Source organism: Salmo salar, chromosome 28 (assembly GCF_965601325.2).
Source record: "Salmo salar chromosome 28, fSalSal1, whole genome shotgun sequence".
Taxonomy (NCBI): Eukaryota; Metazoa; Chordata; class Actinopteri; order Salmoniformes; family Salmonidae; genus Salmo; species Salmo salar.
The window spans coordinates 31,982,037-32,005,023 of NC_138318.1; the positions used below are offsets into that span (position 1 = coordinate 31,982,037).

General features: G+C 43.5%; 1 protein-coding gene across 1 annotated transcript; it reads right to left on the reverse strand.

Moving 5' to 3' along the window:
• Positions 1 to 815: 815 nt before the first annotated feature.
• Positions 816 to 22,165, reverse strand: LOC106589843 (E3 ubiquitin-protein ligase TRIM8). The gene is made up of 5 exons (XM_014180237.3): positions 19,330 to 22,165; positions 6,770 to 6,865; positions 3,636 to 3,901; positions 3,139 to 3,254; positions 816 to 3,009 (listed from the first exon to the last, which is right to left on the reverse strand). The coding sequence occupies exons 1-5, from the start codon at positions 19,948 to 19,950 to the stop codon at positions 2,336 to 2,338; spliced, it is 1,773 nt and encodes a 590-aa protein (XP_014035712.1). The 5' UTR covers positions 19,951 to 22,165; the 3' UTR covers positions 816 to 2,335.
• Between the last annotated feature and the right edge of the window lie 822 nt (positions 22,166 to 22,987).

Sequence of the window (22,987 nt, forward strand, 5' to 3'; positions counted from 1 at the left end):
CTAGCTAGGACTATAGGTTTAAACAAACCTTTTAGTCAAGCTAAACCTCGTCGACGAGGCGATAGTATTGTAATACTCTTTCACACACACAAAAAGCAACACCAACAAACCCACCCCTCTTCCTCGCTCTGATGTGCTGCCACTACTCATTCAGTTTCCACTGCAATAAAAACCTAGGGATATTATACTGCTGATGTTAGTATGTAGTTCTGTTGGTGGGAGCAGGATCTCAGTTTCTCTTTGACTCATTTCTCGAGTTAACAGATGACTGTGTGTGTGAGCTGTAGGGTTGAGGGGGCGGACAGCGAAGGTAAGACTGACCCAGATTCAGCCACCCTGCCCCCCACAGACCAACCACGCCTCAGCGATCAGCTGACTTCTCAGATGGAGAGTTTGTTTAGTGGAGCTCAGCTCTCTTCTCAAGGTCTTACCAACATCCCCAACCCAGACTCCACAGAGACAGAGCAGAAGAGTGTGAGATTGAGTGAACGAGTGGGAGGAAGGCTCCCACCCCTGACTCTTCACCAGAGAAACAGCAGGACAAATTTGACTGTGTTTTTCTCCCACCCCTCACCACAGGGTCTAACTCTCAGAATAACACCCAGTAAATAACAGGCTTCGTTGGATGTCTTCCCATATGGGTGTTAGTTGTATTCTTCTAGGAGTCTCCCTTCAACCCACCACATGATGGCATTTAGTTCAGTTGTGTATTAGTAACTTACAGACAGATATGAATACAAAGGCTGAATGGGAGAGAAAGAGAGACAAAAGTAAGAAGCCTTTTGGGCTATGATGACAAGAAATGGAAAACTGAATTAAATTCTTTGATTTATTTGGAACCCTCCTCCAAATGACATGTCCTTAATTTTTCATTTCACAAAATATTTACAAAAAAGATAGTTTTCCTTTTTTTTCTCTTTTTTTTTCTTCTATTGGTCGACTGTTCTTGTAACAATGGTTCCTTTCCAGCGTTTTTGACCAATGGTTACGTCAGGCAGTCCAGTTTCTCTTTAGAAAAAGTTCATGAAAAAAACCCTCAACCAGTACTTTCGCTCATCCTTTTTAAAACTGTTACCGATTATTTATTTATTTTTTTATATTCCAGAGTGCTTTATAAAACTCTTCCCCGCATGCTTACAGCCGCAAACTTGAAGCAGAGAGCTTGTGTGCTTGTTGAAAGGACGTGACATCATCACCCTGCAGGAAGTACATCATTAACGCATTGTCACAGTCACACCCCTGGATGCTTGAGCTGATTTGTTTGGTCTGTCCAGTCCAGCCCAGGCCATATAGTGGCTCGGAGAGCCTCAGTCATGTCTACCAGGCCAACTGGCTTTAAGACAAACATAAAACCTGCTCATATGGGGTTATTACTCATATGTCATATGGCAATAACTCACGTGTCATGATTCGTATATTAATAACTAGAAAATAAACAGAGACAGTCTCTTAGTCTTTCAGATGGAAGAATTTAATCCGAGGGGAAGCCTGACAGCAGGAAGGAAGGGGTTTGGATCCCCTTTCCAGTGAGATGGGCATAGAGAACAGGAACAGAGAAGGTCTATAATGGAGGAGGCTTACAGTTACCCCTACATCCTGAACTAGGGTCAGTGTCCACTATTTGACCCTATGATGTTTAAGGTTAGGATTGGGGGGGGGGCGCGGGTAAACTGATTGTAGACCTGTGGCTACGATCAGGGCAACTTCTACACAGAGCGAAATCCCAACACCCCCAAAGTGCATGGAGGGAGTCCCACACACACACACAGAAGAGAACCTGGAAGCATGAGTGTGTGTGTTCAAGCTGTACAGTACATTCCTGAACTCAACAAGGAGAGGAGACAAAAGTGCCGCAACAAAACCAGAGCTTTAACAGTAATAAACCATCCTTCTCTTCACACATCCATCAGATACCCCATGTCCAACAGACAGAAAATAATAATTATAATATCATAAGGCTAATCGATCACACTACAACAGGGAGGGAGATGTCGCTAAAACATTTTAGTTGAGCCGAAATGCTTCAGCGTCAACAGTTGCTGCACAAACACACATATAATCATCATACAGTAACACTGTCTGTCTGTCTGACGAAGAAAACATAGAAAACTAATATCTCAACCCTGCCCCGAGTGTGGTGTGTGAGTAAATGCGTCTGAGTCGTAACATGGTGCTAAGCAGAGGATTGTCCGTATAACCAGTAGAAGTGTACTTCTGTGTGTGTACCGGTATACATGTTCCGAATGTGTGTATGTCTGTAAGTGCATCTAATTGTGTGTGTTAACTAGTAGCGCAGTGCTAACTGGAGACCTATTTGCTTGTAGAAATGTGTGTGTTAACTGGTGACATAGTGCTTGGTGGAGGGCTGCCCATACAGCCCATAGAAGTCTGTGTGTCGGTGCGTCTGCTGTGCGTCTATCCAGTCTCTGACAGCAAGCCCTTGCATGGCTGGAGCTCCAGAGGCTAGGCCGGGGGGATGGGGATAGTCCTGGGCGCTTACCCAGGGAAAGGAGCCTGAACGTGGGTAGGGCGGGTGGCCGCGGTGCCCCGACACGGAGGGTACCCCGGAGCAGTAGCAGTTATCCATGGTACACACCAGGATCTTACGCCCGCCATACTGGGGGAGCACAGCCTGCTGGGAAGAATGGGAGGAGCTACTGCCGGTAGGGGGGAAGTGGGAGGGACCGAACACAGACCCTGAATGGTGATTGGTCAGAGAGCCGCTTCCACTTCCTGTTCCGCCACCTTCGCTCATGTGGGAGGGGCCACAGGGACCTAGAGGCTGCTGATTCGATGATTGGCCCTCTCCGGGGGCGGAGTTTGGGCCCTGGTAGGGCTGCTTAGAGGAGGAAGATGAAGAGTCCTTGAACCCGGAAGCAGTGTTTTTCCCGGCACTCCCGTTGCCTTCTGGGAACGCCGAGGAGTGTTTGCGTTTCTCCGCCCCCAAGCCGAGGCCGCTGGGAGACGCAGGGACGGACTGGAGGAATGAGGAGGGAGGGGTTAGGGGGGCTGGGGGGGGGGGTGAGAGAGGTAGAGGAAGAGGAGGAAAGAGAAGAGGGGATCAGAATTACCTTGATCCACTAAGACAAACCAGATAAGGCTGTGATGGTTCTGTAAAGATAATTCTCTCAATCCTACCTTCCATTGTTTTCCGTAGGCTCTTCTCTCTCTTGGAGAGTTCTGACAGGAACAGCTTAGAGTTGAGACTTCCCACCTTGTAGGGAGGGAGTGCACTGCCTACGCACGCTTGAGACCTGCAACACACACAAATATGTATGTAACACGCCTGGTATCTTAGCGCTCCATTAAAAGTATAGTTGCGGGATCGGAGTCTAGACGAGTGGTTAATACTCTTGCCTCCTGAACCATACGATTCCCCCTGTGTTGAGGATCCCAGTTCAATCCCTGAATGAGCCCTACGCATTTCTGCTGCTACTGCTCATATCCTGTAATAAAAACATATAAGGAGTCTGGAACTTCACCCCCCTCCCATAAACATGCTGTACCTATAGTTGCAATGTGTTTAACAAGCATGACCATTCTAACATGATTACAGTGGTAATGTGCATAATAAGCCTTGTGTCATCTCCTTTTTGTATCTGTAATAACATGTTTGTAATGGTCCTGTCTCTCACCGCTCCATGAGGATCTTGACAGGCTTGGTGTTCTTCATGAAGCCCAGCTCCTCAGATTTGCCAAAGGCTGTGTGGACTGAGCTGAGCAACTTCTGGGCCTCGTGTCTCTGTTCTCCCAAAGCTAGAACCTGACCCGCGTTCTCCTGGCAGAACCTAGAACGGGCCCGCTCTAGAACCTCCAGCGTACGGGACAAGTCTTCTTCCAAGAAGTGCTGCATCCGCAGATACTGCACACGCACCTCCTCTTTCAGCTCACACACTCTGTCCTGTAGGAGAGAACACATACTGTTATACACACATCATCATCTTAGTTTAATAGGATCTCTATGGTTATATACTGAACTAAAATATCAAATGCAACATGTCAAGTGTTGGTCCCATGTTTCAAGAGCTTAAATAAAAGATCGCAGAAATTTTCCATGCGCACTAAAAGATTATTTTTCAAAAATGTGCACAAATTTGTTTACATCCCCGTTAGGGAACATTTCTCCCTTGCCAAGATAATCCATCCACCTGACAGGTGTGGCATATCAAGAAGCTGATTAAACAGCATGATCATTACACAAGTGCACTTTGTGCTGGGGACAATAAAAGGACACATTTCTCAAGTTGAGCGAGTGTGCAATTAGCATGCTGACTGCTGGAATATCCACCAGAGCTGTTGCCAGAGAATTGAATGTTCATTTATCTACCATAAGCCGCCTCCATCCTTTTACAGAGTTTGGCAGTACGTCTAAACGGCCTCACAACCGCAGACCACGTGAAACTACGCCAGCCCAGGACATCCGCAGGTGAACAAGCTGCCAGTCGAGGACTTGTGAGGCGTCTTGTTTCTCAAACTAAACACTAATGTACTTGTCCTCTTGCTCAGTTGTGCATCGGGGCCTCCCACTCTTTTTATACTGGTTAGAGCCAGTTTGCGCTGTTTTCTGTGAAGGGAGTACTACACAGCGTTGTACAAGATCTTCAGTTTCTTGGCAATTTCTCGCATGGAATAGCCATTATTTCTCAGAACAAGAATAGACTGACGAGTTCCAGAAGAATGTTCTTTGATTCAAGCCATTTTGAGCCTGTAATCGAACCCACAAATGCTGATGCTCCAGATACTAAACTAGTCTAAAAGAAAGCCAGTTTTATTGCTTCTTTAATCAGAACAACAGTTTTCAGCTGTGCTAACATAATTGCAAAAGGGTTGTCTAATTAGGCTTTTAAAATGACAAACGTGGATTAGCTAACATAACGTGCCATTGGAAAAACAGGAGTGATGGTTGCTGATAATGGGCCTCTGTATGCCTTTGTTGATATTTCATAAAAAATCTGCAGTTTCCAGCTACAATAGTCATTTACAACAATGTCTACACTGTATTTCTGATCAATTTGATGTTATTTTAAAGGGACAAAAAAAAAAAATCATTCAAAAACAAGGACATTTCTAAGTGACTCAACATTTTTGAACGGTAGTGTACATACATACACACACATACAGTACCAGTCAAAAGTTAAAACACCTACTCATTCAAGAGTTATTATTTTCACTATTTTCTACATTTGTAGAATAATAGTGAAGACATCAAAACTAGGAAATAGCACATATGGAATCACGTAGTAACCAAAAAACTGTTAAACAAATCAAAATATATTTTATGTTTGAGATTCTTCAAAGTAACCACCTTTTGCCTCGATGTCAGCTTTGCACACTCTTGGCATTCTCTCAACCAGCTTCATGAGGAATGCTTTTCCAACAGTCTGCTTGAAGGAATGCCCACATATACGCTGAGAACTTGTTGGCTACTTTTCCTTCACTCTGCTGTCCAATTCATCCCAAACCATCTCAATTGGGTTGAGGTTGGGTGATTGTGGAGGCTAGGTCATCTGATGCAGCACTCCATCACTCTCCTTCTTGGTCAAATAGTCCTTACACAGCCTGGAGGTGTGTTGAGTTATTGTCCTGTTGAAGAACAAATGATAGTGGGACTAAGCGCAAACCAGATGGGATGGCGTATCGCTGCAGAATGCTGTGGTAGCCATGCTGGTTAAGTGTGCCTTGAATTCTAAATAAACCGCAGACAGTGTCACCAGCAAAGCACCCCCACATCATCAAACCTCCTCCTCCATGCTTCATGGTGGGAACCACACATGCGGAGATCATCCGTTCACCTACTCTGCGTCTCACAAAGACAGCAGTTGGAACCAAAAATCTCACATTTGGAGTCAGACCAAAGGACAAATTCCCACCAGTCTAATGTCCATTGCTCGTGTTTCTTGGCCCAAGCAAGTCTCTTCTTATTGGTGTCCGTTAGTAGTGGTTTCCTTGCAGCAATTCGACCATGAAGGCCTGATTCACGCAGTCTCCTCTGAACAGTTGATGTTGAGATGTGTCTGTTACTTGATCTCTGTGAAGCATTTATTTGGCCTGCAATTTCTGAGGCTGGTAACTCTAATGAACGTATCCTCTGCAGCAGAGGTAACTCTGGGTCTTCTTTTCCTGTGGCGGTCCTCATGAGATCCAGTTTCATCATAGCGTTTGATGGTTTTTGCGACTGCACTTGAAGAAACTTTCAAAGTTCTTGCAATTTTCCAGATTGACTGACCTTCATGTCTTCAAGTAATGATGAATTGTCGTTTCTTTGCTTATTTGAGCTGTTCTTTAAATAATATGTACTTGGTATTTTACCAAATAGGGCTATCTTCTGTATACCACCCCTACCTTGTCACAACACAACTGATTGGCTCGAATGCATTAAGGAAAGAAATTCCACAAATGAACTTTTAACAAAGGCACACCTGTTAATTGAAATGCATTCCAGGTGACTTTCTCATGGAGCTGGTTGAGATCATGCCAAGCTGTTATCAAGGCAAAAGGTGGCTACTTTAAAGAATCTCAAATATATCTTGATTTGTTGAATACTTTTTTGGTTACTACAAGATTCCATATGTGTTATTTCATAGTTATGTTTTCACTATAATTCCACAATGTAGAAAATAGGAAAAATAAATGAAAACCCTGGAATGAGTAGGTGTGTCCAAAACGTTTGACTGGTACTCTGTGTGTATGTGTATGGATAGATGACAGATACATCATAGATATACACACATACACACAGAGAGAGAAGAGTTTGAGAAATCAGACGTACCTCCACCACACACTTGTCAGAGTCCAGTTTACAGAGCTGCTCATCGATGTCCTGAACTCTCTCCTCCACCCTCTCCTGCTGCCGCAATAGATTTTGCTGTGGGAGGGGGAGAAGTGGGAGGGAGAGAGCGACGAGACAGAGAGAGCGAAAGTGGGAGAGAACGAGAAATGGTAAGTTCATAGTTTGGTTCGATAACTCTGAACAAATCAATATGACTGAAGACAAACTCCACCAGCCCACTACCAAGCCTCCAGCAGGCTGAGCCAGCTAATTTAGGCTCCATCTAACAAACACGCCATCTAAGGGAAGGAAGGGAGGGAGGGGGCTGTCATAGCAACCAATAGATATTTTCTGGCTGCATGTGTGTGAGGTATGAAGGGATGAACTGGGGGGGATAGCCAGATAAATTAAATAAAAAAAATACTAACTAGGCAAGTCAGTTAAGAACAAATTCTTATTTACAATGACGGCCTACCCCGGACAAACCCGGACGACGCTGGGCGAATTGTGCGCCACCCTATGGGACTCCCAATCACGGCCGGATGTGATGCAGCCTGGATTCGAACCAGGTACTGCAGTGACGCCTCTTGTACTGAGATGCAGTGTCTTAGACCACTGCACCACTCGGGAGCCCTTTGTTTAAACTTGGACACCTGTTTGCTGCGCAGTCTGCACGGCTCGGGAGAGAGGGTGCGCACAGCAGCAGGGCGGGGGATGGGCAGGGGCTGGTGGTGTGTTGACATGGGAGGGAGAGAAAGTAGCCCCTGAATCGCGCTAGTTAGACAAACTTATAAATGCCATAGGTTATCCATCATCCCATTTGCCAGCAGCATAACACCCTGCATCCCACTGCTGGCTTGCCACTGAAGCTAAGCAGGGTTGGTCCCTGGATGGGAGACCAGATGCTGCTAGAAGTGGTGCTGGAGGGCCAGTAGGAGGCACTATTTTCTCTGGTCTAAAAGAAGAAAAAAAAAATCTCACAAGGCAGTGATTGGAGACATTGTGCTGTCTTTCGGACGGAACGTTAAAATTGGTGTCCTGACTCTCAGTGGATCCCATGGCACTTATTGTAAGAGTAGGGGTGTTGACCCCGGTGTCCTGGTTAAATTCCCAATCTGACCATGTAATCATCCCCAGTTTCCAATTGGCTCATTCACCCCCCCCCCCCCAGTTTCCAATTGGCTCATTCACCCCCCCAGGCTAGTTGAGGATATTTTGCTGCGCTCCCTGTCCTTGTCTACAACAACTCCATTCGGATTAAACAGACTACCTGTCGGTTGCTCGTTGTAGCCTAATCCTCATTTAGCCAATTTAATTCCATCATTTTAATTATATTTTGCACTAATTAGAGATCTCCCACGTCACGTTGCTACACATGGAGCCTCCGACTGGTGCCAACAACAAGATACACACATGAACCTATGTAGGCTACACAGTCTTTATATGGGGCACACGTCAATAAATCTACATTCAAAAGTTTGTTGGTTTATTGAATTAAGAATTTCAAATGTCATGGTATATCCGTGTGTGGCAATGTCACATAGATCATTTCAATTGAGACAAAGCCTTTTCATTATTAAAATAGACCAATTATTTAAAAAAAAATTGTATTCAAAAGTATTCGAATATTAACGTCAGTTTGGATATTTGAATAACCGAGCCCATCCCTAGGGTGGAGAGAAAGGCGAGCGAGAGAGCAACTCGGGGGGCAGAGAGATTTTCCTACTCTTCCTTTCTCCTGCTGCTCCTCACCTCTTCCTCAATACTCTTTCTGAGCCCCACAAACACACATTAGGCCCACTCATGATACCGTTGTCACAACACTGGTTATTCTGGGCTGGCGTTAGCATGGCCACAACACACACGCTCAGATTGGCCAAACCAGAGTACCAGGCCAGCCGGCACAACTGGCACCAAACTAAGGCCAAAAACACAAGATAAGGAATTTCCAGACTTCACAATCCCAAATAGAGTTCTAGCCTTTACACCCTAGGAACCTCTCTGGATCTGAAATGTAGGATTTTGATTTGGGATTCAGCAGAGGAAACAAGACAGAAATTAGAACATTCCACTTCCTGGGGGAAAGGTTAAAAGTAGCACAATTCACTGTTCCTTTAGCATCTTCACACACACAGTGGAGGTCAGTGACCTGAATGCTAGGAGTTCTTCACAGGTCCAACAGACCCCAAATTACAAGATCCGACCCAGGACTTGAGCAGGTCCGGGGTCCTAAATTCTGACTTGGGTCTGGTCCGATATAATTGCCATGGGTTTCTGGACACATCCTCTGTTAAGATAATGTGTGTGAGGTGATGAGAACTGCGCAAGCTTGTTATCTGTGTCAGTCGATTGCAACTCAAAGCGTATAGTTTATGTCCAGCTGACAGTGGTTCCGGCTGTTCACCTGAGTGGTTCCGGCTGAGCATGCTGCTGAGAGAGAGCAAGCGAGTGAGAGCCTAGGCTACTGTTGATTGTGAAGCTGGAGGCCTTTTTCATTGAAGTAAAACAAACGTTGAAGAAGAAAGAGTACACTGATAAGAAGTCAAGGGGAACATTTTGTTACTTTTATTTATTTATTTATTTTAAATCATATTTATCATTATTATTGGCCTGTGTAATAATCTAAACCAGTTCTTTCAATATGTGAAAAAATGTTTTTGGGACATTTGTTGGCTAAATGAAGTTCTGTCTTTTTATTTTGTGCTCCATATTTAATTTAATGAATTTAGATTTGTTAAAGAAATAGCATTAGCCTACTGCTGTCATTTGTTGGGTAGGCCTACAGTAGGCACTCACCTTTGTTGGTAATTGCTGCAATATAGGCCTGTTCAAGGTTTAATGGTCAAAATAGTTTTTCATTAAATGTGATATTTAAAAAAGGAACCCAGAACAAAGTTTGATGACCAAAGTATGAAAAATGACTCTACACTGATCAAGTTTGATCATAAACTTACTGCCCTCCCCCATGTCAAACATTTGGATTCATTATTAAGGGGACATTACCTTAACGCTCATTTTAATACGCCAATGGTGACATGATATTCTCTTACCTAATTTAAATGAATACCACCTTGTAACCAATATTCCCTCTAAATTTCACGTGCGCGCAGTAGCCCCGAGCCCCAATTCAGCTGCCCTGCACGCCAGGTTGGCGAACTGCTGTCATTTTCAACCATTGTATGTGTCTCTAGGTACAAACTCCGCCTTCTAAGTGCACTATAGGCCTACCGCTGGCCAATCGGATGGCTCAGATCCCTGTCTGCAGTAACGTAGCAGACATAAAAGAAAGCTACAGATTTCAACATGTTTAAAACTATGACTAGAGAGACACTGTCAGCAAATACAGCAAAGAGCTGCTGTTTTTATGAGGTGAGTTCATGTTTAAGTTCTTACACAGCACTGTCAACACTTTGTATTCAACACTTTTATAAGCCATGAAATGCACGTCTTCCTATTTCCACTCAGCGCTACAAGCACTGCAGCAGTAATGAATGAGTAGGAAAGTATCTATAGGCTTATTATTATTATTAGCAGCTTGGGTCTTTTTTAATATCAAGGAATATTTCACTTTCTGTTCATAGGAGTAACATGAATTTGTGCATGAGGCAGAAATAATGCGGTGCGACTCGAGTTTCCCCATCAGCTGGAAGACGGTGTTCCTTTTTGGTCAGTGTCAGTGGAGGAAAGGGAGAGCGAAGGGATGTTGGGAGAGCGAAGGGATGTTGGGAGAGCGAAGGGATGTTGGGAGAGCGAAGGGATGTTGGGAGAGCGAAGGGATGTTGGGAGAGCGAAGGGATGTTGGGAGAGCGAAGGGATGTTGGGAGAGCGAAGGGATGTTGGGATAGCGAAAGGGATGTTGGGAGAGCGAAGGGATGTTGAGCGGCGAACCCTCAGTCTGCTGCTCTCTCCCTCCACTGAGACTGACCATCAGATGCAGGCACCATCAGATAAGTAAAATAAAAAGCTAATGATTTAAATGTATGCTCACTCAGCTGTGCTTCACAAGTAATACAAAACGGATCTATTACCGGTATGATCATATAGCCTCTCAAATTTTGAAACAGATTTTTTTTTTTTTTTTTTTTTAAAGGGCCGAACAACAATGCATTATCAGGGCAATTCCAGAAAAGCCAATATGCCGTGATAATGTATTGGACCTCTAACAAACCTCATTGCTATAGTACTGTTTTTAATTGGTTAATGTTGTATAGGCTTACGTTTAAATCATGTTAAAAGAAAATATGAGCGGTAGATCTCAGCTTGCATGTTGACTCAAAGTGATCTTGACTCAGAAAAGGTTGGTGACCACTGTTCTAGAGTTTTCCCTGTTAACACTTTCACTGCTTCCCTTTACTGTGGATCGAATCAACACAATATTAGCCACTTTCAATGTTTCCCTTTACTGTGGATCGAATCAACACAATATTAGCCACTTTCAAGGTTTCCCTTTACTGTGGATCGAATCAACACAATATTAGCCACTTTCAATGTTTCCCTTTACTGTGGATCGAATCAACACAACATTAGCCACTTTCAATGTTTCCCTTTACTGTGGATCGAATCAACACAACATTAGCCACTTTCAATGTTTCCCTTTACTGTGGATCGAATCAACACAATATTAGCCACTTTCAATGCAACATACCGAAACAAACTATTCAAGAGATTTTGTTGTAGGCAGAACTAGGGTTGCACATTTTGGGGAATATTCAGGTGGAAACATTGAATTAGATATATTTACCATATCTTATGGAGACATGATAAGGTAAAAGGTTTATGTTTCTAAGATGACATTTGTAAATGATTAAATCGTTCCAAACGAAAAAGAAAATTGTTACGAATTGAACTTTGATTAAATTAGTTGACACTTCACATGGGAGGAATACTGAATGATCCCAAAGATCCATCGCATCTCCAAAAAACATTTAACAAACATCTGTAAAATGATAGTGTAGAAACTAAAGCTTTGGTTGTCTTCCTCTCAGGCTTCCATGTCTTCTCCCTGGACCTCCTCAACGTCCACCTCTTGAACATCAGACTCTGAGGCCTCATCTTCACTGTCACTTTCCAACCTTGTTGAAGATGGCTCTTTGTCAGGCTCAAAAAGCCTCAAATTTGCCCGGATGGCCACCAATTTTTCAACCCTTGTATTGGTCAGCCTGCTGCGTGCTTTGGTGTGTGTGTGTTCCCAAACAAGGACCAGTTGCGCTCTGAGGCGGCTGATGTTGGTGGGATTTGAAGGATGGAGGCAACAGGGGAAAGAGCCTCAGATCCACAAAGTCCCTTCCACCAGGTGGCTGATGGGATATGTTGGCACGACTGCCATATTGCATATCCATCCCAAAGCCCTTGCTTGGAAGTGTACTTCGCCAGACTGCCAAGAACCTTGCCCTCATACAGACAGGATGCTCTTGCCAGCATACTTGGGGTCCAACATGTACTCTGATGCGTGTATGGGCTTCAGGCAGAAGTCTACACGCTTTTTGATATATTTCAAAACTGTAGTTTCCTCTGCTTGGAGCAACAGTGAAGTGGGCAGGGCAGTACGGATTTCTTATTTTACTTATCAGACAGGATGGCATTGTCTCCCTCAATCCGTGCAATGGCTACTGCTATAGGTTTCAGGAGTTTCAGGCTGCTTACCACTCTCTCCCAAAATACATCATCCAGGATGGGTGTCCATCCTCTTGATGGGGCTGTTCATATCGGCAGACTGTGTTATGGCCATTTCATGGAAAGACTCCCATCCAGGAGACTGTCAAACATGACGACACCACCCCAATGGGTGTTGCTGAGCAGCTTCAATGTGGTGCTCTTATTCTTCTCACTTTGCTTGGTGAGGTAGATTGCTGCTATAACTTGATGACCCTTCACATACCTAACCATTTCCTTGGCTCTCTTGTAGAATGTATCCATTGTTTTCAGTGCCATGATGTCCTTGAGGAGCAGATTCAATGCATGAGCAGCACAGCCAATGGGTGTGATGTGAGGGTAGGACTCCTCCACTTTAGACCAAGCAGCCTTCATGTTCACAGCATTGTCTGTCACCAGTGAAAATACCTTCTGTGGTCCAAGGTCATTGATGACTGCCTTCAGCTCATCTGCAGTGTAGAGACCTGTGTGTCTGTTGTCCCTTGTGTCTGTGCTCTTGTAGAATATTGGTTGAGGGGTGGAGATTACGTAGTTAATTATTCCTTGCCCACGAACATTCAACCACCCATCAGAGATGATTGCAATACAGTCTGCTTTCTCTATGATTTACTTGACCTTCACTTCAACTCTGTTGAACTCTGCATCCGGCAAATGAGTAGATAAAGCATGTCTGGTATGGGGGTGAATGCTGGGCGAAGAACATTCAGAAATCTCTTCCAATACACATTGCCTGTGAGCATCAGAGGTGAACCAGTTGCATACACAGCTCGAGCAAGACAATCATCAGCATTTCTCTGACTACGTTCCTCCATTGAGTCAAAACAACTTCTGATTCCAAGAGGACCGTGAGCTGTTGCTATCAATAAGGTGTCTGATTCATCATTTTCACCTTGAATAGAAGTAGAGGGACTTTAGTCAGAGGTTGCTTGTTGTGAGCGCTGAGGGAACTTTATGCACTTGGCCAGATGATTCTGCATCTTTTTTGCATTCTTCACAAATGATTTGGCACAGTATTTGCAAATATACACAGATTTTCCTTCTACATTAGCTGCAGTGAAATGTTTCCACACATCAGATTGTGGCATTTTCCTGTAAAGATTAGGGAAGAAAAAAAAAAAAAGACAGTATTTTATGTTTAACCTGTTGGGGCTAGGGGGCAGTATTTGCACAGCCGGATAAAAAACGTACGCGATTTAAACTGGTTACTACTCTTGCCCAGAAACGAGAATATGCATATAATTAGTAGATTTGGATAGAAAACACTCTAAAGGTTCTAAAACTGTGAATGGTGTCTGTGAGTATAACAGAACTCATATGGCAGGCCAAAACCTGAGAAGATTCCACACAGGAAGTGCCCTGTCTGACAATTTGTTCTCCTTCTGTGGCATCTCTATCGAAAATACAGCATCTCTGCTGTAACATGACATTTTCCTAAGGCTTCCATTGGCTCTCAGAAGGCGCCAGAAAGTGGAATGACGTCTCTCCTGTCTCTGGGCGAAAAACAGCAGGAGATTTTGTGAGTGGTCAGGCTAGGAACAGTGACACTGGAGATGCTTGTTCATGTGAATTCTCCATTTTTTTCTTTCAGCCTTTGAAATGAATACAACGTCGCCCGGTTGGAATATTGTCGCTATTTTACGAGAAAAATCACATAAAAATTGATTTTGAATAGCGTTTGACATCCTTCGAAGTACGGTAATGGACATTTTTTGTCACGAAATGCACGTCACCCTTCGGATACTGACCTGAACGCACGAACAAAACGGTATTTGAATATAACTATGGATTATTTTGAACCAAACCAACATTTGTTATTGAAGTAGAAGTCCTGGGAGTGCATTCTGACGAAGAACAGCAAAGGTAATAACATTTTTCTTATAGTAAATCTGACTTTGGTGAGGGCTAAACTTGGTGGGTGTCTAAATAGCTATCCCTGTGATGCCGGGCTATCTACTTACAATATTGCAAAATGTGCTTTCACCGAAAAGCTATTTTAAAATCGGACATATCGAGTGCATAGAGGAGTTCTGTATCTATAATTCTTAAAATAATTGTTATGTTTTTTGTGAACGTTTATCGTGAGTAATTTAGTAAATTCACCGGAAGTTTGCGGGGGGTATGCTAGTTCTGAACGTCACATGCTAATGTAAAAAGCTGGTTTTTTATATAAATATGAACTTGCTTGAACAAAACATGCATGTATTGTATAACATAATGTCCTAGGGGTGTCATCTGATGAAGATCATCAAAGGTTAGTGCTGCATTTAGCTGTCTTCTGGGTTTATGTGACATTATATGCTAGCTTGAAAAATGGGTGTCTGATTATTTCTGACTGGGTACTCTGCTGACATAATCTAATGTTTTGCTTTCGTTGTAAAGCCTTTTTGAAATCGGACAGTGTGGTTAGATTAACGAGAGTCTTGTCTTTAAAATGGTGTAAAATAGTCATATGTTTGAGAAATTGAAGTAATAGCATTTCTAAGGTATTTGAATAACACGCCACAGGATTCCACTGGCTGTTACGTGATTTCGTCCCACCTTCCCTAGAGAGGTTAACAAGTTAGAAATGATTTAAACACATTGTTGTAGGCTACTATTTACTTGTTAACAAAAAATCATGCATGTCATAAAATATATTTTCCCCACCCAGTATTGTAATCAAAACTTCCCAGAAAGCATGTAGTCCTCTGCTCAGACAGTGTAGAGGTGTGGGCTCAATAGCATCTCAGTGTGCAACATGTTGAGAATCAGGTGTACATGTGATGGAAGAATGCACTGTGCATGCAGAGGGTTGCAATTCCATTGAATTGGGGGTAGTTTAACCAAAATATGCCATAAGACCTAGAATTGCATTGTGTATCCCACAAAAAAGTTCCCTGTTATAAGCCAACTTTTATGAATTTAAGCAAAATTCCCAAAATCCCCGGGCTTAACTTCCCACTGAAAATGTTCAGAAATTTCCCGTTAAGTTTCAGACCCTTTGCAACCCTAGGCAGAATGCATTGGAGTAGGATTCTATTGCATTGACACACACTACTCAGCCCATACTCTACAAAGACTTGTGTGGCATAAACAAGCAGAGCTGCAGGAGGCCTATATGTAAATAGACCATTGCCATATATGGCTCTGTGCCATGTACTTTGAACTGGACTGTGCTTACAGCATGAGCTTGTTTTGAGATCAAAGTGAGAGCTGCATGTAGCCACGTTTTGTTCATATCCTTTGCTAGTTAGTGAGGTATTAGCCCAGTTATAGATCATTTGTAATCAGCAATAGGGAAAGGGAAATGGGAATACCTAGTCAGTTGTACAACTGAATGCATTCTACTTAAATGTGTCTTACCCCAGGTAAGTGATTGCTTCCTACAAGAGCTTTTTGAAAAAGCGAGTCAGGTAAAGAGCTTCTTTTTTTGCCTTAAAAGGGGCAGTTATATATTTTGAGACAGGCTTGAATAAGCTAAGTAGCCAATAGACAGAAGGTAACATAATTTGTTTGATTCTCTGTAATAAATGGTACAGGAATAATAATGCATTTATTCTGAATTATTCTTGCATGAAACATTTTCAGTCACCTCCTTGTCTGAAGGACAAGTGGATAAACAGGTTAATATAAAGCCCTGCACGTTTTTTTTTCAAAAGTCTCATGGAATGTAGGCCTACATTGAACACCACACATCGGCTGCTACTGTAGGCTGAATGACAGAACAGCTATTTCCATGTTAAAATGTTATGGGATGTATTTTCTCCATTGTTTTTGATGGTAGGCCACTGGTAAGTTTACATTATGATCAAATAGCCACAGTAGCCTACATGGCCACTGTTAAAACTAACTTAGTGGGTACAGCATCAATGTTCACAGTAAATGCACACTGGAAGTTGCACATCACTTTAACGTTCAAATTTGTGCTCAGCAGACCTGAAATTTGCTCAGTGCTTGTACACTGCTTGTAACCAACATTGAAGAGCTAGGTCTTCATCTAGCTAGGTCTTCATCTGTGTCTGGTGTTAGCTAGTAACTGGCTAGCTAGGTCTTCATCTGTGTCTGGTGTTAGCTAGTTACTGGCTAGCTAGGTCTCCATCTATGTCTGGTGTTAGCTAGTTACTGGCTAGCTAGGTCTTCATCTGTGTCTGGTGTTAGCTAGTTACTGGCTAGCTAGGTCTTCATCTGTGTCTGGTGTTAGGTAGTTACTGGCTAGCTAGGTCTTCATCTGTGTCTGGTGTTAGGTAGTTACTGGCTAGCTAGGTCTTCAGCGAGTGTGCAACAAACGGATCGTTCAAAACTGACGCAGTTGTCAAGTCAAAACATCCATCAGTGCTGCTGTGAACCGCATCACAACAGACATGACAAACAGGAGATGTATATAAAAATATATAGATATAATTGATGCAATTTCAATGTTCTTTGAGTTGCTTTGTTGATCACCAAATTTGCTTGAGATGATTTTACTGCAACATTGATAACTGCATCCAAGTTGCTTGACATAAGCGTTTCAAAAGAGCGGTTAGTGAAGGCGAGCTCATGGATATAAGCTCCCCGACCACTTAGACTGTCTTTTCAAACTTCCTGGTAGTTAGCCATGTGAGAAAAAGTCATTTTCAGAATGACTGTGCATAAAAATATGCAACGTGTTTTGTTTAATTCTGTTAAGTAATTTTCTTTGGCCAGATTATGTTCCAACTGTAATGTTGTTTGCCGCAATATAATATAATTACCGGTAGCCCAATGGCTACTCGCACTCAAACCATGAAAAGGAAAAACCAACGAGGTGAGATGCTAAACTTAATTTAATGCCACAATATAATAGCCTGTTCGTACTTTCCCTATAAACAATGGCTTTTGATATTAACCTAATAAAATGTTTGGTATGGCTATTATTAGGTTTAGCTACTGCAGCTCTATAAAGGCACTGCGTACAAGCGACAGTAGAACTTGAGGTAATGAAGAATGTTTTAGGCCTACAAGAGTTACTCCTATACTCTAACAATAATGAATTTTCTGATCGAAAACCTTTCTCTCGGTCTTTAGGGCTAGCCTAAGCCTCTCTTTCTTTATACAACTTAGGTAATATTAATATCAGACAGTGGAACCCTAAGCATAAAGCCCTATGCAATGTCCTGATGCATTTAGTGCTCAAATCTCTGACAGCTGAACCGTAAAGGTGGACAATTGTTGTTTAGGAAAGTAAAAACCAATAAAACTGGCTATAAAGTTTGGAATATGCTACAGATCTAAAACAAATATATCTGTTATAGGCAGTTTAAGGACACATAACTGTGGATCATTTGACCAATAATCGCTTGTTTATTGATGGCGCTGGCAATGCCCAGTTGGTTTCTTTCGCTCGATCTTTCTACTGCTGGATCTGAACGGGCTCTCGGTTCGGGACCAGCACGGGTCTGTTTTTCCACGGGCCTTTTTGCGGAATGGGTCTGACTATACACAGGTCCAATTGGAACAGGTCTCCGTCTCATTCAACATCTTCTCCACGAGGACTCCCAGTAGGGAGGGATGATTTGGGGGGAGGCTGCAGGGCATCTCTACCCCCTCTGTCACAACCACCTCCACCAGACGCACGTAAGCAGTCACACAGTGCATTAGCCCCGGGTTCCTGAAGTCACTCATCACATATGGAGATGGTAGTCAGTCACAACAGCAATCAGAGGATAGGAATTCACACTGTAGGTTGTTACACAAAACAGAATGTCCTCCTAACCATTCCAATGTGGCTGTTCCCAAACACACACCCATCCACCTACACAGAGTACTAACATACTATTGAGTCAGAGACCAGAAGTAGTCACCAATATGAGTCAGGAGAAAAGCCTTTATGACTGTGACTAGCCCCTATCTGATATCCCAAATCTGGGATTAGTTCGACGTTTTTAAAACCAACCACAGCTTTCCTTAGAAACCAGGAAATAAAGAGATTCACAAGAAAACAAAAAGGAAGCCATAAACAACCATTCGTCATCCTTTTCTACCACAGAATGGAGTGAAGAATCTCACTTCATCCCCCCCACCACCCCCCTTCTCCTGGCCTGCGGACCCAGGCGAGGATGCACCTGTGCTGAGGAGATAAGGCTGGCTGAAACCCCTCATTGTTCCACCCCTCCAACACATTGTTTGTCACTCTCAACAGATGAGAGTGGGGGTTGGAATGGATCAAAATAGAAAAATGCATTCACCCAAGTATAGACTCACGTCACACGTCACACACCAGGTTTTCCGTTAGCCGGTAATAGCCGGCTTTTCACCGATTAAAAAAATGAAAAAGCCGATAAATTACCGCCGGCCAATTGTCCGGGACAAGACAAAAATCCCGCTGCGAAATAAAGCATGTTTGCTTGTTCATTGATTGAAATACCAGTCGATGTAGCGCAAGAGCTGCTGCTACAGCTCATTAATTTCTGCTGGAGTAAAACTTGTTTTTATAAGCCCAATCACTGCACAACAATTCTAAATGCAATCACGTGTTTAAAACTGTTAATGGCCACAATTCAAAAGAGCCATTTTCATTTCTCAACTGGTAATTCAAGGTCTCTTCCCATTCGCCATTCAAGTGTATAGGCAACTAGGCTGGCTTCAGCGTGTCAACACACCACTTTGAAATGAGCTGCAGGGCAGTATGCATTTTCAAAACATATACTTCATTGTCTGAAACCTGAACATTTTACTACATATTATGTGGCATGTCTTATCTTGCTTCAAAAGTAGCCTAGCCAATGCATATGGGTCCGGTAAATTTCTTAAAATGTCCTGAAAATTAAAATGCTGCCGGTCCAATGTGCGGTGCCACATTTTCCTAACGGAAGCCCTGACACGCACACACAATACTTTCCCCCAATTTGAGCAGCTTTGTCCTTAAACAAAGGAAAGGGTGTAAGGGACATAATAGATCTTAATCGTACCCGTATATCGTTGCGTCGTAGCTCAACGTCAGTGACCCCGTGTCCGTGACTGGGATGACATCGCGTGAAGCAGCAGTACTGACACACAGCAGTCTGTTCTGCCTCACAGTGGTACAGTCTGTACTCGTCGTGCTGCGGACACGTCCAGGCCTTGACCGCCTCAGCCTCCACCAGCAGGTGTCCCAGGGCGGAGCAGGGCTGCTGCAGGTGTGTCTGGACGTGGCTCTGACAACAGGGGGCGCTACATCGTAGGCACACCTTGACGGCCGGGAGCGGTGGCCCACGGCGGCACAGAATACACTGTAGCACCGGCGAGGCCGCCTTCTCTACAGACAACGCGTTAAACTTGTCCACGATGTTGGACAGCTTGTGGTTCTTCTCCAGAGCGGGCTTCTGACTGTAGGCATGGTTGCACTCGGGGCAGCGGACCAGGGAAGAGTCTTTAGCCCAGGCCTCTGAGATGCAGCCCCGGCAGAAGTTGTGCTTGCAGGGCAGCTGGATGGGCTCGGAGAAGACGTGCAGACAGATGGGGCAGATCAGCTCCTCTTCGAAACAGTTCCTCCACGTCTCGGACAGGTCGGAGGTCGCCATGTTGGAGGCCATGTTGGGAGTGGCGGACATAGACACGCGACAACGACAAGCTTCTCACATGAAAAAAAAAATTAACAATCCTATGGCTCTATAGCCATATACTAAGCCCCTCGACTATAGCTCAAACGTCTTGAGGACTGTATAATGAAAAGCTCTAGTCCAATATGTTAGCCCTTGAGGGTTAATTGTCTATTGTGCAAGCGCCAAAAACGTAGCAATGAAGGGTTATTTTTAATCACCAGCACTGTCAACCAGTTTAGTCCAACCGACTGATGACACTGTCAGTGAGTCTTGTAAATGTCCTCAGGTCTCCGCTATTGCTTTAAATCCAGGCTGCAGTGCACATCCTGTAGGGAAGAGCAGGTAGGCAGATTCCTCAGCGGCAGGCGCAGTCGGAAAAGGCCTCCGGGAAACGATGACAACACCTCGGTGATTACAACACACAGTCCGGGCTGACGTTATGCATATTACCGTAAAGGTGTAGCAAGCCCTCCCCGTTTATCTTAAATCACGCGAGTTAGGCAAGAAACGTCTGACTTTGTGCGTAATATATGCCTATTTCTGGCACCTCAATTGTTCGTATTTCCAGCTAGCTACACGTATATGCTACGGTATGATAGCAATGAAGGCACAGAGATCTACCAAGCAATACGGTTCAGACATTACACTGAATCGGTCTAAATTAGGTCCGTTTAGATGGTTACATCACCGCTAAGCTTGAATTGATTTCTATACAGCTGATTAAAGACTTCAACGCTCACCCATTCTGCGTAGGTCTTACTTTAGCTTGACGACTTAGCCTCGACTTCCTCGTCGGTTTATGTTTGTTTCTTCCTCAATCGATTGATGTCCAGAAATGAACATAAGGAAAAGATTACGTTGCCGAATTTATTCCTATACCCACACCCTGAATAAAGCGATTTGTAAATCGATCAATCTTGCCCAAGGTTAATAAAACGCCGATGTTCCAATAAAGGGAATATTAATTATGTTCTTTTGTCCTCCTCCAAAAATGCAGACTATTTTAGGTGCATTCACAATTAATATGATTATGCTCGTGACAGCTTTTTCTAAGTAGGATCTAACAAAAAAATATTATTCGGATTTGCAAATCAGATACATAAGACAAGTGTCCTAAGCCCTTCAATAAACATTGTATCACGTTGCGACGGACTTCGATCCTCACGACAGCGACAGAATAACAGCCGATTTGTTTGATGTGTAACGTCGTCAGCTATGAAGCCTCCACAGGCAACGATCGCATATCTGCACACAAGGCCTCGACGTTTCTCACCAAATACTCTTTCCTCTCGGGTATGTGGGCCTATAAAGACTTGATCAAAAATATCATACAAATACTTCGTTAGATGGCTATGTACTGCATAGTTTATGGTTTAATAGCCGACTCCAGTTCATACGCACAAAACAAAGGGTTTTTAGAATACACTGGAATGTTGGCTGCTGTGGCGAGCATTCAGATCAGAAACACAGACCATCAAAACGTCTCCAGACCCAAAATGTCCTGGCTTCATTCCTTTGGTTTAATCAGAGACGAATCATGACTATTATCAACTCACATTTCGAAAAAAACACACAAAAAACCCATCTCTCCACTTACTTCGTAAGCTTAATTAAATCGTTTCAATTATCTGAGACGTCACATCACCATGTTCTGCCGCTGCACAAGCGCATAAATAAGGCTACGCAAGAAATTTACGACTCCCACAGATTTAACATTTACATCCAATATTCTATCTAATGTGTATAGAAAATATATATAACACCCTTCTAATCTTAATTTAAAGAGGACGTCGCTATTCTGGCCTTATTAAAATGTAGCTGTCATCAGCCATCTTGCGCTCCTCATTTAAAAAAGCAAGAAAGAATCCATACAGGGCCTTGGTTATTCACAAAACTCGTTTGGTTTGCTGATCACACCGAAACAAAAAGAATCCGTCGCGTTCAAACACGCCTCGCCAGTTCTTTCAGATCCAGCGGTGTATGTGTGGCCATTTTCGAGGCCTTCTGTCGCGTTGTTGTTTATAGCCGAGTCCACGGCAAATTGTCTTGATCATACAAATCCAATCTGTATCTGAATTATAATTTGTGACCCTCGTTTTTAAATCGCTCTCTCCTTCTTTCTAGGGGAGCGTCGGGGAGAAGAGGAATGCTGGCTAGCTAGACTAGTCGTTCAATCGGGCTAAACATCGGCTCCCCCTCCTTCCGGCTGGTCCCGTTCCTCCTCCACCATCACGTGACCTGTCACACAACCGATGTGTGTCACGTTAACGGAAGGAGTTCGGGAGGAGAGAAAAGGGGCGCGGGAGAGAGACTGGCTTTTAAAAGGCTGAATATTTGGTGCATTGTTCACGTCCATCAAACCTGATACATTGTGTGTGTGTGTGTGTGTGTGTGTGTGTGTGTGTGTGTGTGTGTGTGTGTGTGTGTGTGTGTGTGTGTGTGTGTGTGTGTGTGTGTGTGAGAAACGCAATCATGCAGTACAGTCAGAAAGTTGTTTAGCAGTTACAATAAATTCATAAAACCAAATGCTTAACGTTACCTTGACTTGGAAAAGTTCCAGTGTTGGATAGCCATAGCAAGCATCCCTCTACTTTTTTGAGCCAGGTGTTTGAGTAGGCTAAACTAGGTAGCTGTATTTGCTAGCTAAGTGAAAGAGAAAGTAAAATAATATAGCAAGCTCTCTCTCACTTGCTTCTCCTTAATTTTGGAAGAAATTAATTTGTTCAAAACTTCAACTATTGTATTTCTCGCTGTTAGGGTTGAACTGACTATTTGTATGCATAACTTATATAATATACTGGGGAAGCTATGCTACAATATTAAGTATATAAACTACGGGTAAATCAACTGTTGAAGACAAGAAGAACTACAACCGGCAACAGGAAGTGCGTCACGACGCTGGGATCAGCCTGCACGCCGACGACAGGAGGAGCAAGTTTAAACCACGCTCCTCCTCCCTCTGACAGGCCAGCATTGAGCGGGAACTATCTCTGTCAGAGTATAAAAGAGAACAATAGAATGTGACGCGCTCTTCTTCTGTCTGCCC

Excerpts from the sequence above, each read along its gene's own strand:
- LOC106589843 (XM_014180237.3), bottom strand. The coding sequence starts at position 19,950 with ATGTCCGCCACTCCCAACATGGCCTCCAACATGGCGACCTCCGACCTG. Across the intron at positions 6,866-19,329 it reads TACGACGCAACGATATACGG|CAAAATCTATTGCGGCAGCA; the intron begins GTACGATTAAGA and ends CCCCTCCCACAG. Across the intron at positions 3,255-3,635 it reads GTCAAGATCCTCATGGAGCG|GTCTCAAGCGTGCGTAGGCA; the intron begins GTGAGAGACAGG and ends TGTGTGTTGCAG.